This window comes from Strix aluco, chromosome 12 (assembly GCF_031877795.1).
Source record: "Strix aluco isolate bStrAlu1 chromosome 12, bStrAlu1.hap1, whole genome shotgun sequence".
In the NCBI taxonomy this organism is placed as follows: Eukaryota; Metazoa; Chordata; class Aves; order Strigiformes; family Strigidae; genus Strix; species Strix aluco.
Window position 1 is genome coordinate 10,517,289 of NC_133942.1, and position 18,517 is coordinate 10,535,805.

The window sequence follows — 18,517 nt, forward strand, 5'->3', positions numbered from 1 at the left end:
TTCTTTATACAAAACTGAAATGTGTAAAATTAATCCTGAAAATTATCCAACCATTGGAAATTAGTTTAAAGACACATCTGTAACTTAATATTGAGACAACAGTATGGATGATATTTAGAGAAGTTTAATGGAGGAACACTTATTTTTTGAGATTGCAAAATACTCTTTTTTTCTTTCTTTTTCTTTTTTTTTTCCCTCTAAAGCCTCTCTTTCTATAAAGCCTTCTCTATGATGCTGCCAAAATAAGAGAGACCATAACTTATCTTTTCACATGTGGGTGCCCAGAATCTTTTCATTTCTCCAGCATAACTTGATCGGAAATTTTCCAGTAGACCTTCTGTAAGTGCATGCAGTGTGGAGAAGAATTAATGTGTCTGGCCTTCAGATACTCAGTGTAAGAAATCATTATTAAATTCCTCATTTCATGAAGACTGTCATGCAGCACAGGGTAGCATGTGTATACATTAAAGTTTTCAGAATTACAGGAAATAAAACAAGCACCAGTACCTCATTTGGTTTCTTTTAAAGTATATTTAAAGTGCCAGTAAAAGCAAATCTACATTTTGAAGATATGCCTGGAACAGATCTGTATCCAGTGTTCTGTATAACAAATTTCAGTTAATTCTCAATGTACATATGTAATGAAATATGAATGTGCCAATTTTGAAACTTAACATTTTTTTCTTTTTCCTTCCTCTTGTCCCCTTTCCCTTACAGGTTACTGAAAATGATATTGTAATGGCGGAAAGGCTCTTTGGCATTCTGGCATATGTAGCATCTTCTGAGCTGCCACATTATCGCATGCTTTCATTATTTGGAGAATCTAGGTAACATGCAATGAATGGAACTGGAATTTGTCCAGAACGTATTGTTTAATTCTTTTGCACACTATTGTGTTAAATTCCTTCTAGGTAAAAAGATAAAAGTTTCACAAATAACATCTTCCAGAAGGTAGGTTCTCTGCTTACTGCAGAACTATTAGCATCTGCTGATTTATGTAGCCAGAGGTTTTTACAGAAGCTGTATGAAGTCTGATGAGTAAGATTAAAAGCCACATGCACACAAATGTACTGCTTGTTTAATTCTGCAATTGCACTGATATTGGTGAAGATTTATGGAGTTTCACAATAAAGACTTTTTTTAGTGGGTATTTTATAGTGGGTGACTACAACAGTTAACAGATTAAAGAGTTGGTGCTGTAAGAAAAAAGGGGCTTTAAAAAAAGTATTTTTAGTCTTCTGTAGATATGTACTTAATAAAAGTTGAAGCTGCAAGACTTCCTAGTTAGGAGATATGTTGTGATATATGTCAAGAAGTCAATCGTATAGAAGCAAATTAATGGAGGAATATCTAGAGTCATATGTATTTTGAGTAACTTGAGGATGCAATAAACTTGAAAGCTCATAAAGTACATGTTCAAAGGGAGAAAAGAAAAAAACTCACAATCACTAGAAACATCTGTGCTTTAAAAAAAAAAAGTTTCTAGTAATTAAAGCTGTAAATCTCTTTATTATCTTTTCAAAGGAGGAAGCAATTCCATTATCTGCTGGAGGGAAAGGGAAAGAAATCTGGGATTGGGAGTGAGGAAAGTAGTGATAACAGAAGAAACGGAGGGGAAAGTACAACTCGAGCAACGCTGAGTTACACAACAAAGGACTTTCATATGGAAAAGCTTGAGGTAAGTATATCGTTATGAAATACTTCCATCCTCTATTATATAACCTTAGACTGCTACTCATGGAATTTGTCTATATATCATGTTTTATTTGTGCTATTGAGAATGGTGGTTTTAAAATATCACTGCTTACCATATTTACATGTACGATCAAACATTTCATTGATAATGGTCAGTTTCTGTCTTTAGTGAAGTGGTTCCTAAACAGTGCCACGGTCTCAGAAATACATCCTCACCTACAAGCCTTATGTTCATAACAAAATGTACCTGCATTAATAAAATATAAGAACTAAGCACAGTTTTTTACAAAGAAGAACATATATTGCATGAGTTAGCATTTTCTAATGGAATTAGAAAGTCAGAAAGTATATCCCAAAATTATTTGGTGAAGAACACCTTCAGACAAGATTTGAGATAATGCAGGCCATAGTAATAAAGAACTGTTTCCTAGCTTTTAAATGAGCTACAGGAAAATAAATACATATGAAATTAATTAGGTTTAATTATTAATAAAATTGCAAGCTGGCTTGTTTCAGACAAGTGCATCGGTCACGGTTGTTTTAGTTTACATTTCTGATCTGCTAACTCTTTTACTTGGGCAGAGGGAAATTGTTCCCAGGGAGAACATTCTTCTTTCAGCCACCATCTCCTTTCTGAGCAATCATCATGAGTTCTGGCTGTATGCACCCTGCTTCCCACATTTGTCTCATTATTTGCTTTTTGATTATGTGGAAATATATAAATCCTCTAGTGCAAGGAATTAAATCAAGTTCAGTAAACACTGAATTCAGTTATTGCATTGTGGTTTTGTTATCCCAGATCCATAGCATAAAAAAGAGACAGTTACTGCGTGTGTGAAGAGATTAAATTAAGAAAACATTTTTGTTTCAAAAGCTGTGATAGTAGCTCTTAAAACTTTGAATGGCATAGAGTAAGACAGTGAGTCATTCCTCTTGTCCTTTACCATGGAAGAAGCACTATAATAAAATAAGCTTGGTATTTGTTCAGTCCATTGAATATATGCGTTGTTTTCTCTTCCCAGTGCAGCAGTTGGCACCTTGTCCTTTGGTAAACATAGTGTTATGTTTATGTGTTTATATGTTATGGCAGCAGATATTACAAGATGTCACAAGAGAAGAGTAAGATAAAAAGACCGATTCCAGTTCCCCATCAGCAGTAAACTAACATAATAAACGTGATTCAATAAGTTTATTGCAAAAGATGACAGTCTGAGTCCTTGATGAATAATAAGGTTTTTTAGATGAAACAGCTGGAAAGTATTTTCTCTGCTTTATCATTTATTTTAGAAAACTTCTGTTTTGATGGCCTGAAGCATGACCTAACATTTTTAACAACGCCATAAATCAAACTATTTAGATATTTAGCACCAATATAACTTATTGTTCAAAGCCTATTATGGCATTTTATAGAAACTCTGCAGAAATAAGGTTTAATACAGTTTGAGTGACTAAAATGCGGAGCTAGTAGTGGCACAAAGTGCAATTATTTTTTTATTATTATTTTTTAAAGGTTCAGGTTACTTCAGCATCTAATGTTGTACATGTTAGGAACCATGCCTTTGCCAGAGTCCATCAGGGAACCTGTGGAAAGGATGCATACTGGCATATTTTTCTGTGACAGTATGCTTAGTTCTTGTTATGGCAGGTAGATAAACATATACTTTCCAACTGTTGTACTGTAACCATGAAAAACCGTGAAGGGAAGGGAGAGAAGGAAGGAAAGTAGTCTGGTGCTTAACACTTTCTGTAAATATTCACTGCTATGCCGGAAGGCAACAAAAATCATAATGCTGTTAAAAGATACTTACATGACTACTTAAAGTGGATATCAGATAAATTAATTAATGAATATAATATGAATATTATGAATACAATAAAGTTCTGTGGCCACACTCATAAAAGCTTGACGTAGACCCTGAGCCATGCAACTTAAAACCAACAGAAAAAAGTGTGCAATAGCCTCTTTGCCTGCTAATTGCTATGTTCTTTAATTAATCAAATTTTTGTGGCTGTTTTTTGGGTTTGCTCTTGTTTAAACTTTTTTTCCTTTGTCTTATACAATGTGTAATGGTTCTCCCATGCAGGAAATCAAGGAAAGAAAAACATTTTGCCAGACATACGTCGAGAACTTAGTGAAAGAAGCAGCTGACATCAATATGAAAAATGAGTCGTTGCAGAAGCTCTGGCCTCAGATGTTCATTGAGCTTGTCAGAGATGCAGTGATAGAAATACGCAATAAAAATTCCTACATGAAACTTTGCTTACAGCGGATCACTGATCAAAAACAGTAGAGTCAAGGCTTGTTGGTTTCAGTATTCTACAATGTTTTACAAACTTAAAACAATAGAATATAAAATTACCATCACTATGGCATACTTCACACACACCCCCACAAAGGGATGCCTTTAAATCTTGATAGTTTTGAAATAAAACTTTACTTGCATACTGCTTTAACAATGCTTCTTTGGCTAAAGTGATGAGATAGTATAGAAGTAACTTGTTTACTAAGTTTTTGTTTATTTTTTTTCTGCTACCCTTGCTTCTGTACGGCTACAACATCAATTTTTAAAGAACAAATTTACACTCTGCTTGCCTTATTTTTTATTGAACACTTTTCAGTTGTCACCTTTTCAACTGTTTGCTGCTGTTTAAAAAAAATCAGGAATAGTAGCTGATTTTTTTTTTATGAGCAAAAGCTAATAAATTATTTTTACACCCTGAACTTGATGGAGACTTATTATTATTGTTGTTGTTCAATTTGTGAGATTATAGAACTTTTTCACATCAGTGCCATCACAGTGCTCAGTATACGAACATTTAATGAGCCTAATTCTCAACTGGTCAAATTGCCCAAACTTGATTTCAAGTGGTTTTCATTAATTTCATTTGTATTAGTTTGTGTGAATTACTATAGGTAAAATATGAATTTGAAGTATAATCACTTAAGCTTTATTTTTGTTCTGTTAAAATATATTAATACTATAATTTCTTTTGTTTCTTGATTACTAAATGATTCATTTTTAAGGTTTGCCAAGGTCAAATGAACTAAAATGCATGCATTACATTTGGTGGAGAATCTGATGACTACTGTTAAATTGTAATTCATTTCTGTGACTGTGTGAACAAATTCATATTTGTTATCAATAAAAATAAATTCTTTTGCCCTTCACAGATACTGTAAAGAATACTGTGTGCAAAGAAAAGACTCAATGCTGCATGAAGAGATGAGACACAACTTTTGCCCCCCAAAATCAACTGTGAACGAGTAGAAAAAACACATTCCATAGTACAATAACTTCCACTGTAAACACCTTGCCAGCTTCAGCCCGGAAATTGAATTTAGGAACTGTTAGCAAGTCCAGCTGATTTCCATGGCTAGTGTTCATAGACAGGTAGAAAGTTGTGCCATTTAAACTTAATTTTATAGTTCCGTTGTATCTTAACTAAAACAGTGCAGAACCTTTGTTCATTCTTTTACTGAATTCAAAGTGATCTTATTTTACTTAAGCTCATTTATAAAAAAGAAATGTTCATAACCAAAGAAAACTTCCTGCAAGGGTTTCTATGGCTCAAAACTAAGTTTATTTTTAAACTACCTGGACAAGACTCTCTGGCAAAGCAGAGATGCCAATACAGTTTTGTAAGTTTCTCTGCTTTGAATATAGTCTTGAATGAGTAGCAGGAATCAGGTGGTAATAGGTATTTTGGAATATATAGTCTACTTGCATTTACGTCAAGCTGATGCATCTCACTTGTCAGAATCCACTGTCAGAGCATGTTACAGGTTAGCAATGGCATGCATACTGTTAAACATAATTTTCGATTTGATTTATGTTATATGGTAGTTGCTTTTTGGTCTCTACAGAATTTAATGGAGGTTAAGTCACTTAAATTCTAAGGAAATGTTAAAAGTCCTGAAGAAACTGCTCCAGCAGTTGATAGAATTTAATAGAAACAATCACCTCTACAGGCTTTTTGAACTGCTTCGTGGAATTTATAGTAAGATTAGCGTATTTGATAGGATTCTTTTTTTTCTTTCCATTGGAAAATTGCACTCTTAAGTTTTATGGTGCATTTTATTAAGGGAACAAATTAAGACCCCCACAAAATGTAAGAAAGGGAGAGTTTACATTATAGAAATAGTATAGAAATGATCATGGAAAAATTCTTTGTATCCATCAGTTCCTTTACATCATTTCTGAGCAGAGGGGGTGGGTGGAGCAATTCCAGCTTCTGCATGGGGACAGAAACTTCAGCAGCTGTGTGGAAGTGCAGAACTCTCCTGATGATGTAGCTAGAGCAGATGGGCCCCTTTTGAATCAGATTCAGCAGTAGTAAAAGACTGGAAACAAATGTTTTAAGAAGGGTGAATTGGTCTAGAGGAACAGGAAGTTCTCCATGGGAAAATCCATAGAAAAGCCAGACTTTCTGATACTGAGGCTTCTGAAGCATAATCCTGATTGGAGGCTTTAAGGTAGGGTCTTGAAAAAAACTAAGTGAAATGAATTAGAGGGTATTGACTGTGAGTTGTTGAAACATCACCTTAAAATGCTCTCTATTCCCAGTGGTCTGTGAATGCTGCCAGTTTGGACTTTTTTCACTAATAGCAGCTGTTTCCTAACAGGATTGCTAAATGGCTGAAGCAGGGTAGCTAGGCAGCTATTGTAAGTGAAGAAAAGGTTAATGTTGAGCAGCATACATTTTCTTCACATAGAACCAGTAGGAACAAAAAACCTTACATTTTTACTAATTCTTTTTAGGAAACAAGTGAATGATGGACTAAAGAGATGTTAGACTTAAGAGTACATAGAATTTTAAGCAGCCAGGTGATCTTAAAATTGTTAGCATGCTATATGCTGTCTATGTGTTTATCAAAATTATTTGTCAATTCATACGGACTTGTGGGCTACATTACTGTAGTTGCTTACTAAGGGGTTTCTGAGTACCTACAAATTTGAAGGTGGTATAAGCAGCAAATTCTTAGATGTTCTGAAACTTAAGTACCACATATGTAAACTTTGTATGGTATAAATTGAGGAGTTAAAATAGCCATTGATTTTGAAGCTGGGACCTTTTAAGAGAACCTTTCAGGCTGAAAGCAGTTATTTTTTCTGCTTCAAAAGCCTTTAAATGCTGCATAAAACTGAATTTTGATATTGCTAATATTTCATTGATATCCCATCCAAAATGGATTGTTGTAATCCCCTCGTGTAGCCTGACTTTCTGTACAGGACAGGAGCTATTATTGTAAAAATGCCATATGTTAACTAGAAATCATCTTAAGGGTTAAAAAGATACTGGTTTAACTTTTAAGTCTTTTGAAAACTTTTTTTCCATTGTTTTTTGGATACTTTATACAGTTTCCTTATTTTCTGAGACAGATTTCCTCAATGTCCAGACAAGGGCAGATAATGATGTATCTTATTTTATTTCAGTGTCAGTTTATCATGCATGAAGGCCCCATTATGTCATGCAGAGTCGCTGTTTATTACGCAACCGAAAATTGATCTTCAGTAAGGAGACTGATTAAGAGCTGCATCTCGTACACTCCTTTTGATATAGGATCTGAAAAAGTAATAGAGCTGCAAATATGCCGTCACAGTGGAACAAAGGGAGAAATGATTCACTTGATGCAAACCAAAAGCTGATCCTGTCAGTTTTGAGGAAAAAAAGGTACTGGGAAGAGGTTTTAACTGAGTATTGTAAAGTAAGTACTGCCTGGGACCAAGTGTTAGATGTCAGTCTGGAAACAGCTGAAAACTCTGTTTTCTGGTCTGTGTAGATTGGTGATATAAAAGTGAAATAACTTGTTCACTGCTACAGATAGTCACACTTTTATTATGTAAACTATTTATAATAATAGTGATAATAATAACAATAATAATAATAATAAAGGTTAACCTATTAAAACACTGGTCATCTGCAGATTAAGTTAAGCTATTGCACAAACAGTAGTGAGTCCACAATCTACATATACATTCTGCAAATTCAGGGCAAGTGACTACTTTTTGTTCTGTCAGAGCTGTAGGCTGTAAAAGTGACAAACACTGATGCTTTCAGTTGCTACTTTTTATCATAGTGACACATCAGGATGAACTGCTTTTTTGTTAGCTAGTTTATTTAAAGCAGAGGCAAATACATGCTATTTCATAGTATTAAGCAACATTCACAAAAATGTGATTTAGATTGGGAGGTCAGTGTGCATATTCAAAATCACAATAACAGCTATTTGTTTTGATAGGGAAAACAGACGACTATGTTTCTGTTCCCACATCACACAAACTCTGCTACATCCAGTTTCAGTGAAATTATGTTTCTCTTCAGTTTAAGTTGGAAGCATCAGTCTTTTGGGGATTTGTAAGACTTGTTTTGTTACACAGGTGTAGGACAAGGAGAGGGAAAAGGGGATACTAGCTGTCACTTTGCTCTATGGTGTGATAAAGTTGCTTTTATTCAAAAGTTAATATAAACTTTGCTTTTTGCATACTAAAAAGTAGAGAATGTAGGCTACACAAACTTTAAACAATCTTACTAATCGGTATCTGCATACACACATCACCTCAGAGCTGGATTTTCTTGAGCATGAGCTAAAAGAAATTGAATCTAAGGGGCTGTTTATACAACCCAAGTATCTAATTTTGTTGGCTAGCTTTGCAAGGCTTCTGCTCTCGGGGGGAGAAAGATAAGCTCATCTGGAGGAACTCTTGTCTCTGTTTACTGTGGTGAAAACAGCATTTCTTTACAAGCTTTGTATTGGACCTCATATGCCATACTTCTGTACAGATGGGGTGGACAGATGCTTCTGCTTATTGTATCAAATGTCAGAAAGCCCTGGCGAAAAATCAAGAAGTCTTAATGGGTGAAAAACTGATTCTTCAAGTTTTGAGTTACTTGGTTTTGGTGAGGTTTTTTTCAGTTATAGATAGATGTATTGCAAGCATAAACATACTTGACTGATAGAAGTACACTGAGTGTAAAAAAAAAAAAATAGAAAACTGCAGGTTAGAATATTTATACCAAATCCAGCATTAGAAGTATCCAGCATCCCCAAGAAATGTGTTTGTACAAGACAACCCTATATTCCTTACTAACGACGACACTGACTTGAGGAGGCCTTTGTATGTAACTTTTATCCATTTTTTTTGAAAATACAAACTGATGGCTTCATGATTGCTCTGGACTTCGGTTGATTGGTACAGTATAAAATAATATAAGCAAGACAGCAGGATCAGTTTTAACACCAAGACACCATTACGAAATAATGTAATCAAGACACCAAGATCGGGATTTCTTGGTGCTGTAATCTGTTGGTTAACAGGATGACAATGCTTAATCCCACCTTTTGTTGCAATCTTCCTAACTAGGCAGCTACTTCCATATTAAGGAAAATCTCGTGTGTGATCTTTTTTATGACATAGTACATGACATCTAGTATATTGCTACATCTGTAACCAGGATGCTTTCTAGTTTCAGACAAACTGTTCCTTTCACTTTTGTTTAACTAATTTAGCTAATACCAGAGGTTAAATGCTGCTATTAGCAGTGCTTCATTTTACACCTAACAAATCTGGAACTTTACATGAACACTGAGTAGATCATAAACAAGCTCATTCTTTCTGGAATACTGGACACTATAACATAAACAGCACTAACCTTTTCAAAGCAGTGAGAATGATACCTTTCAAGAATCAAGGTAACGTAAGTCCTTTCTGCGTTTATTATTGAGCACTTCACACTTAAGCATGGGAGACGATAGCCTGGAATGGCATACAGTTTCCATGTATTTATAATATATCATTAGACAAGAGATTGTGAAGTTAATTCAAACTACAGTGGTGAAGAAATTGTGAATGTGTTTGTATTACATCCTCACATAGTCTAGACATCTTGGTTATGCAAGTAATGGTGGTATTAATGTAATTCACACTCAATGAAAGAAATCATAGGGATATGTAGAGAAGCTGTGACTTTTACAGCAATAAAAAATGCTGAGTTCATTGATTAGCTATTATATTACACTTAGAAATTATGCTATGAGACAGTACGTACTGTGATTTTTGTTCTGTATGGATATGTAGCACACTTGCTGCCTATTTGCATTAGGCTTCAATGATCTACGTTTTCTAATAAAATAAAAAAAATAATTCTGAAGAGTGATGGAAGAAACCAAGAGCACAGAGTACATCTTGCTTTCAGTTTCTACCTCAGCACTGACAATAGAATATATTAAGCTTCATACAACTGTCATCCTGGGTAAAGTACGTACGTTAAAGCTCTCATTTGACTACAAAGTCATTTGACTACAGAGCTTTTGTGTAAGTCTGCAAGCACAATCCTCTAGGGAAATGTTACTTAGATTCCAAAGAGATGTTAGTAATTGTAATAAAATGTAAACATTCAGGTTTTTGTAATCCAGAGAATGTGAACTGGCTTGTCAGTTTAGAGAAGAGAAGAACAGGGTAAATCTTAAAGGGAAGGATTCCCAGGTGTGACAAGTGCTATTGGAATACAGAGTGAATAGTGAAGAGAACATTTATTAGTGATTTTGCATTCTTCTGGAGACTGCATGTGAATGCATGGAAACTGGAATATATAAACCCAGAACAAAAGACATGATCACTCCCTAAAAGACATGAGCATGAAAACCTCTCTCTGATGATGTGGCAGTTACTACTTGTGTTGCTTTGGTTTTGTTTGGTTTTTAAACCACCAACTCACAAACACTGTAATGCTTTTATGGCAATGCAGTGAACAACCAAGAGGCTATATTTGAATTTTCAGCATATCTTTAGAGGTTTTATTTCTTCTGCCTTCAGTATATATCTAATTGACAGCTGCATAAGTAGAAACATTACACTGTACATTCAACAGTTATAGCAATGCTACTTGCTTTATTATAGTTGAGTCCTTCATTGTTCTGAGGATCTGTGTCTAGATTAAGAAGCAAACAGCAAAGCAAAATCTTTTTTTCTTTTGCTTTTTAAGGCAAGATACCAGCCATTCTTTCCTGTTGTGAATAAATGTGGGAGTCTATAGCCAATGACATTCTTCTACATGAATTGCCAACACTTCTAGATATAGCTGTAGACATTGAGCTCCATCTATTGCATATTACCGTTATTCAGCAAAATACTTAAGCACATGCTTACTTTTAATCACACATTTGCATATTTCTGTTATTTTTTAAGATTTTCCAAAACTAGGACTCATTATAGCAAAAAAAATGTTTGCTTTTTTGACCTGAAACAGGAGATGTAGGGTTAAAGGCGGCATACTAATTAAGTACATTCATTAACTGAAGTCTTTGGATCATGTCCTTTTTTAGTTTAAAGCCTGTTACTGTAGGTTTAGTTGGAATGATTATCTTATCAAAGACAAATCTTGATATAATCACAGTTATATGTAGATTATTCCAAGGATTATGAGCATTTAAAGACATTGATCAGTTATTTTTACTTATTAATGTAAGTATGAACTGTTCTTAACATGAGGAATTTAATTTACTACAATAATTAATGTCTCCCCAACATACTGTTCAGTCTTTGATGATGGAATGCAAAGTAAATTGCTTTATAAGAATGTTTCTAGCCTTTTGTAAACATCTGAAATCGCAGATATGGGAAGCAAAGCTGTAACTAAAAATGGAAATGGAGACCTTGTTTCATGAAATTGTAGATGCTGGGGTTTTGGGTTGGTTTGTTTTTCCTAATTAAAAAGTGAGTGATGTAGGTCTCCACCCCCTTCCACCCCCTTCCACCCCACCGCCTCCCCAGTGTAACTTACTGTAGGCTACACTTTGTATTAAAGATGCTGTAGAACTAAGTCTAAACTCTACTCATTTTGTTTGTAGATTGAATTTATAGATGATTAACAGTTCACATGATCCACAGGATTGTTTATGAAGTTTTATTTATGTTGCATTATTTCAGTGTTATCATACCTTTCCTCTGCAGATGTAATAATGCAAGATTTAAATGCATGTCAACATGCTGCTGAAGATTCTAAAAGGTATTTGCATTGATTTATGTTCTTTATTAGGATGCATAATCAAAAAACCAAAATCTAAACTAGGTAACTTTGTGAGCTAAAACCGTGGTGCTATTGAAGTTGTTGCAAGATTCCCAGTGATTTGCGTGACTGGGATTTCATATATGTCCTATGTGCAAGGTGACAATTACCCTAACCAATTTTTTTTCTTTTGTCTCTATGGTGATGACATCTGTGCCTCAGGTAGTCATCTAGATTCTGTGCTGGCTCTAGGAAAACAGACACTTCTACAGTGTGAAATATCTGATTTGTTTTAGATGTCCAACTTTTCAGTGCAGTGGAATTGCTTTATCTTTTTTTTCCTCCCCTATTAGGGTAGTGTAGGCAGTCATCCAGATGTTGACATCTTCAAAAGTTTGAATCTGTACAGACAAATTCCATCCTTCCCACCTGTTGTCTGTTTCCCTCACATGCATTAAAACCAGAATTTTCTTCCATGCCAGTCAGAACCCACAGAAGTAGCCCACTTTATGGTGAACAAGCATGAACTCCACTTGGATTTGGGGTGAAATTTGAGTGTCCTCGATTTCCAAAACGAGAGATGCATACCCCAAGTCATGCTAGACTTCAATGAAATCTAGATCAGTAGGTGCTTTTGTCACATTTGAAAGGGCCTTGAGGTCTGGCACGCCGGTTCTCTCCTCTGCTATTTTGAGTACATATATTGCCAAAGGAGGAGAGTGACATGGTCACACGGGCAGAGTGGGAGACTCTGAATTTGAGTAGACATTGTTAGTAGATATCTGCTTCTTCACTCAGGTCCTTACAATCGTATATGCATGTAAATAGTAAAGAGTGTTGCAAAATATGTTAAATGTGCTTGGTGACAAGCTAGAAATACACATTATATTTGTTACTTTGACATAAGTTTATCTTAGTTCAGTTAGACATAGCCATTTCTCTGGTGATGAGCTGACTGGTTGCAAGGCAGTTGCTGTCATATGCAGTGATTATTATGTGCTGAGCAACTACAAAGAAAGTAGGTCATTTGCAGATAGTATGGGTGGGTATTCAAGTTGTTGGACAGATTCTTCATATATTCTGCAGAGTACCATTCGCAGTATTTTCAGTTTCATTTAAAAGAAAAATAACTGGTCTGCATCTTTGAAGAAAGAGTGAGTTACACTGGTTAAAAATTACTTTAGAGATGCGAAGGACCCTTTAGCTTTGTTGCTACTATTTTTTTAATTGCTGATCTCATTGCTGCTTGGAGAAGAAACCAAAAAAAGGAACCACAGGTCTGACAAAGTGGTATTGATTATTTGCTCTTTCTTCTTTGTTGTTACTGAACTTTTGCCCTTGCTTGATGATGCTAGCTGTAGGCTCACTCTCAGGGATTAACCAGAGGCTGTGTCAGGAAAGTATTTTAATAAATCTAGGTGTGCTCAGGGTAGTTCCCAAATTTTATCAACCTATGTTGCCCATCTAAGATTAGTCATTTATTTTCACATCATCTATTAATGCCTCTCTTCAACAAGCTTTGTCACATTGCAGGGACAAACTAGCATTTCAATAACGTGTGTCTCAGTATGTGATCTGTGAATGTGTTTGTGGTCTTTCAGCATAACAGATGAGCATCAATTGTAAAGATTCTCATATTAAAGAATATTTAGTTTAAGACATCTGTGCAGCCTCACTGTTGACTGGGTCTCATTTTTTACTCCAGAGACACCTTCTTATAAAATACACTTGTCAAACTCATTCAAAATGGTGTTCAAAGGAGGCTATAGGATAAAATGCATGCCTTGGAGAGGATCATTCCGATGGCCTACATTTTAACAGCAGCAAAAGTAAAATAAAAACACTTGGTTGCATTAGATATCTGGTAATGAGCTGACAAAGGTGTTAAGGTAGCCAGGTGCTGTATATCTCGTCTGTAGTGTATGTTAAGTGTTAGGCAGCTACAGAGAGTAAGGCAGCCTTGTATTTTTAGAGGTGTGAGAACTGTTGCGGGAAGCCAAATCGTCCTATATTTCCCCTCCCCTACTCCCCTTAGGAGGCTCTTACTTTCCCCACCCTTTGTTTCCAAGCTCCAGTGAATTCTGTTATTATTTAAGGAAATTATTGTCAGCACTGCTTGTAGCTTCAGTGCCTGGTCCGACAGAAGGCAGGCACAGGCAACTTTTTCCTTTTCCCCATCTCTACAGTGGGGAACAGCTACTGAGAGGCTATTGCTTAATTAATGTTATTGGTGTAAAGCTAAGTGGCATAGCTGTGTTATATGGAGAGGTGAAGAGGAAGAATGCTGGGGGTAGGGGCGTAGGGGCACCTGTCAGTGTGGAGCAAAATAGTTCTAGCACATGTAGTGCTAGATTCAGTGGGATTTTTTTTTTCCTGGCGCTTCTTAAAAATTTTTTTTATTGCTTTCATTTCAATTGAATCAGCAGATGAGAGAATCCATTACTTGGCTGCCACTAACACAGACTTCATTAACTAGCACTTTCACCTGTAACAGTCACAGGTCAAGTATTGCCTGGATTTTTTACTTTTATTTTTTGAACTAGTCTGGTTTATGTTCTAGGGGGAAATCATGCCACTGTTTTTTTTTTATTGCTCATTGCACCTGTAGAATGAGTGGAGTTTGTGATAAATAAAATGCACTGAAAGTAGGTATTTCTACGTGAGCGTATTTAACATCTCTTTGAAATATTTGCTGATTTAGAGGAGTCTTCCACTGTGGGTTCTTTCATACACATTTGTTTCAGAATCCAATCAGTTCAGTGATTCCTAATCAGAAGCATTTGGAAATCTAGAACAGGATTGCCAAGTTCTTGGCTTTTGGTCTTGCAGTATTTTAATTTTTTTTTTATGGCAATTTACGATACAGCTAAAAATCTTGTAAAACTTTAAGTAGGTTCCTGGAAATTGCCTTTAGCAGCTCAATTAAAAATTATTTCAAAATCTTGGCTGAAATATTTTCACCTATTTTAGACAAAGCTTTAAAAGACATCTTTTCTTAATCATTCAAAAGATAGTTTTGTGATGTGCTCAAGACTACTTCTTTCATAAAGTATATTTTTTTCAGACAGATTTACAGAATGTTCTAGAGATTAACTTGCTGAGTATAACTGTTTATCTTGTTTTACTTCTGGACTAAAGTAGTATGATGTCAGATAATGTTTGGCTTTCCTTCATTCTAGCATTGTGTGATATCAGTCTTCACATCCGAGAGAATCAGAGCTTGAAGGTAAAACATATTCTTGGCCGGAATTAAGATACGGGGATCAGGTTCTTGGCTAGAGTAAACTCCAGGGTGATCTCCTGGAAATGAAGAATACCAATTAGTTGTACACAGTGAAACCAAGCAGTTACGTGCAGCTTGTTTACTGTGGGCCAATAAAGGGTTTTGTTGTTTAATTTTTTTTAAATTACTGGGATTCTTGGACTGTTTGCATCTACTTTCAGATCTGAGACATGAGTGCCTGCATTAGTAGTAAATTATATCATTCCTTTCCTGGGAGGAACTTGGAAAGGTCATGGATTCTTGCAGCTGCATCTAGAAGTTTAGGCTCACTTCTAATCATACATAGGTGATGGAACTGGTTATTTTTGCAGCTGGAATGGAGATCAGGAGCTCAAAATCTGTAGTTTAGGTCTTTCTATTTTCACCTCTCTGAGTCTGTGTTGAGAGGGGAGAGTAGATGGGTGACAAAAGTGGAGGAGTGCGGGCTATGAGATAAGGAGGGACTATAATGGTAATCTGAAGTTGGGAAATATGCTTTTTAGAAGGGCTCCTTCTAGAACATGGGGAACCCGGCAAACCAGCTGCCTCTAGTGCATAGTGCTGTGGAGCGGAGGAAGGCCTATGGCGCTGCAATTGAGTGAAATAGAGGGCTAGACACAAGAAACAGTGATCTGGGAGTCAGGATTGCAACTTTGGATTTCAGACCTGTACAGCTTGGCAGGTCTCTGTAATTTTCAGAGAGAAATATGTGCACCCCAACCTCAATGAACATTTGTCTTCTTCTCATAACATTCTTTAACTGTTCTCTTTGGTTGCTCTCCCAATTCATTCCAGGAGGCGGCTTTCTGCAGACTGTGTGTTAAAACAGGATGCCTCTGTCATGTGTCAGGTCAGTGATTTAGCTCGCTATTGAGTATTCTCTACTACTTTATTTACTCTAGGAACTCCTAGTGATTACGTTATAAAATTAGAAAGAATAGCTGTATCGTATGAATACCTATCTCAATTTAGAAAGGGCAGGCCCTTTACAGATGCTTTACGAACAGTGTTAATAATCCTTACTGCATGATGTGTCTTCCCTGGTACTCTGCCAGAGACATTTCCAGGCAGCATTGTGTCTTATGAAAACCAGTAACTGCAAACTTTCATGCAAATCTGTGGCACCAATCATCTTCATGTTTTCTAGAGGGAGCATTATTTACTCACTGCTATTAAAGGGTTAATAAAATTCTTGAAAAGCATTTCCATAGTTCTGTTCTGTGTTAGAGCAGATAAACTCAAGAGAAATTCAAGCGAGATGAATTGTTCTGTTGGGGCAGCAGTTTGTTCCCATCTGATGCCTTTGCTGGGAAGTTGGCAGATCATTTCTGCAGAGATAGGATAAAGTACCCCGAGTCCTAATTCCAAAAGCACTACAAGTGGATGAGAAGTGGTGGGTGACAGCAGCTGGCTATCAACAGACATCTTTCCTTGGTGCTATTCAGACATGAGCAGAAAACATTCTATGGGCAATTGTCATGCATGTGTAAACTTACTATACTGTTCCCTTTCCAGACATGCAGCAGGGAAGGGTCCAGCCCAGACACCTATTCCCCTTTGCTGGGGGGTTTATTGTTTGAGCTGGCTCATATTAATGTCTAAGGACAGAATAGGGCCATTCATCTTTTAATGTTGTTTGGGAGATCATTTGCTAACCTGCCAGCAGTCCAGTGCTCAGTGTCTTCCTCATACATGGGATTTAAGAGGATAGTCTTCTGTTTCAGGATTCTCTCAGAGATTATGTTGCTGACCTTCAGCAAGACATGCTTGCAGAACCTGTGCAAATCAAAGGCCTCTGATCTGAGAAGGCTCTTGAACGATTTGGTGGCTTGGAAAATCAGAAACAAACATGCACAGAATCTTCAAACTGGCCTAAAATGTCTCTTAAACAGACCATTTACTTTACAGAAAATGGTGCTGTTACTCCATTATGCCTCTCCCAGATATTTAAAAAAAAAAAAAAAAGTATTTTTTCTGGCAGGATCTGAGCTTTAGGCTATAGATCAAACAGGTTCAAACATTTTTCTGGCCTCTTTTTTTTTTTTTTTTTTTTCCCTTTCTTCTTCAACTTAGCAATTTTTTTGATTGATTCCTTTATATTCCCATCAGCATCTACTCATATTATATTTCATTGTGGTCTGGCCAACAGTCCTGATACAGAAACAAAAATCTTTAGTCTTGTTTAACCATGCTAGTAAGATATGTATATTTTCAACCTGAAGTGTGGGGTTGTCCTTGCAATGCATTACAGGAGTTTTGTCTCAAGACTTTTGGAAGTTTCCAACACTAAATAAGGATTTAAATGCTACTTCATTGGCTTTGAGCTCTGTTAGCTCTTCTTTTCTGGAGCTGCAACAAAAATCAATGTCCAACATGGAGCAACATTAATCATCATTCCTCTAATGTACCTGCATGCAACAGGGAATGAAATTGGGATTACGTGCAGTTACTTAAAGCATGTTGCAGCTGTCTTTGATTTTATAAAACTTTGTCCTTACAACTGTACTGCTGGAGAGTGCAGGTGGTTTTTGCATTGCTGAAATTTGGCTGACTCTGCAGCAACATCCAGGCCGTCTTGGATGCTTCATGATAAAAATACAACACTGCTAGTGCTCCTGCTTTTATTATTAGTGGAGGTGCAAGTACTAAAAATACCTTGCTTTTGCAAGAACTTAAGCATAGACAGTGCTGCAGAGAACTCCTTTCTGTCTGTGTCTTGTTTGCTTGATCTATATCTGGAATTGAAAAGGGCCAGGAGGTTCCCACATAAATAAATATTTGAGATTTCCATGATGTTTCTCTCAGTCTCAGCTTTGATATTCTTTCTTTAAAGAAAGTTAGGCCTTAGCTGCTTTAGTAGCAAATAAAACCTCAAAAATGTGAAGTTGGATGTGAAGGTGCAGACAGAAATTCACACAGAGCTTCTAACACCAGTGGGAGGTGTGAACTACAGCAGTGGTGTCTAATCATGTATATTAAGTATTTCATTCTTAAAAAGAATGAAAAGACAACAGGCCATAAGGCTGCATGATGTCTGGTGGGAGGCATAGCATTTTGATGGCTCAAGCTAGTGGCATTTGTAAGCTCCTTCTTGTTGGAGTTAAGAAGTGCAACATTAAGCTTCGCCGGGATGGGAACCAAGGAGCAGGGCTGATAGGTTTTTGGCAGCTCTGAGGTGTAGTTTATCCTGTCAGTAGAAATCCTATCACCCTTCATCTACATTCCTACTCTCACTGTCATTAAACAGGAAAGCATTAAAACACTTCCAAGACTGAAATGAGACACTCCTTCCTGAAGTCCTGAATGCTTCCTGGTGGTTGGTTTGTTTGGGTTATTTTACCCTGGTGCCTATCACCTTCTTCGGTCCTTTTTCCTTTAACAAACTCTGTTTTGAACCTGGTCAAAGAGGACTGTACATACCAATCTGTGGATATGGGAGATGAGGAAGGTGAAAACAAGTTTCTTTATGAAGGAAAAATTAAACATCCATATCACCTTGTTTGGGTCCAGTGCTACAGTTGATTCTTTAGTTTCATTGAGTTAATGACTCAG

The 18,517-nt window shown here is 36.3% G+C and overlaps 1 protein-coding gene across 3 annotated transcripts in view; it reads left to right on the forward strand.

Moving 5' to 3' along the window:
• LRRC49 (leucine rich repeat containing 49) overlaps nt 1–4,864 on the forward strand; it is a 55,375-nt gene extending 50,511 nt beyond the window's left edge. For all 3 annotated transcript variants that reach the window (XM_074837665.1, XM_074837666.1, XM_074837667.1), the window contains 3 exons: nt 718–827; nt 1,525–1,678; nt 3,780–4,864. In XM_074837665.1, coding sequence (XP_074693766.1) covers nt 718–827; nt 1,525–1,678; nt 3,780–3,986 — 471 coding nt within the window. In that variant the 3' untranslated portion in view covers nt 3,987–4,864. The remainder of the gene's footprint in view (nt 1–717; nt 828–1,524; nt 1,679–3,779) is intronic.
• Nucleotides 4,865–18,517: the final 13,653 nt, after the last annotated feature.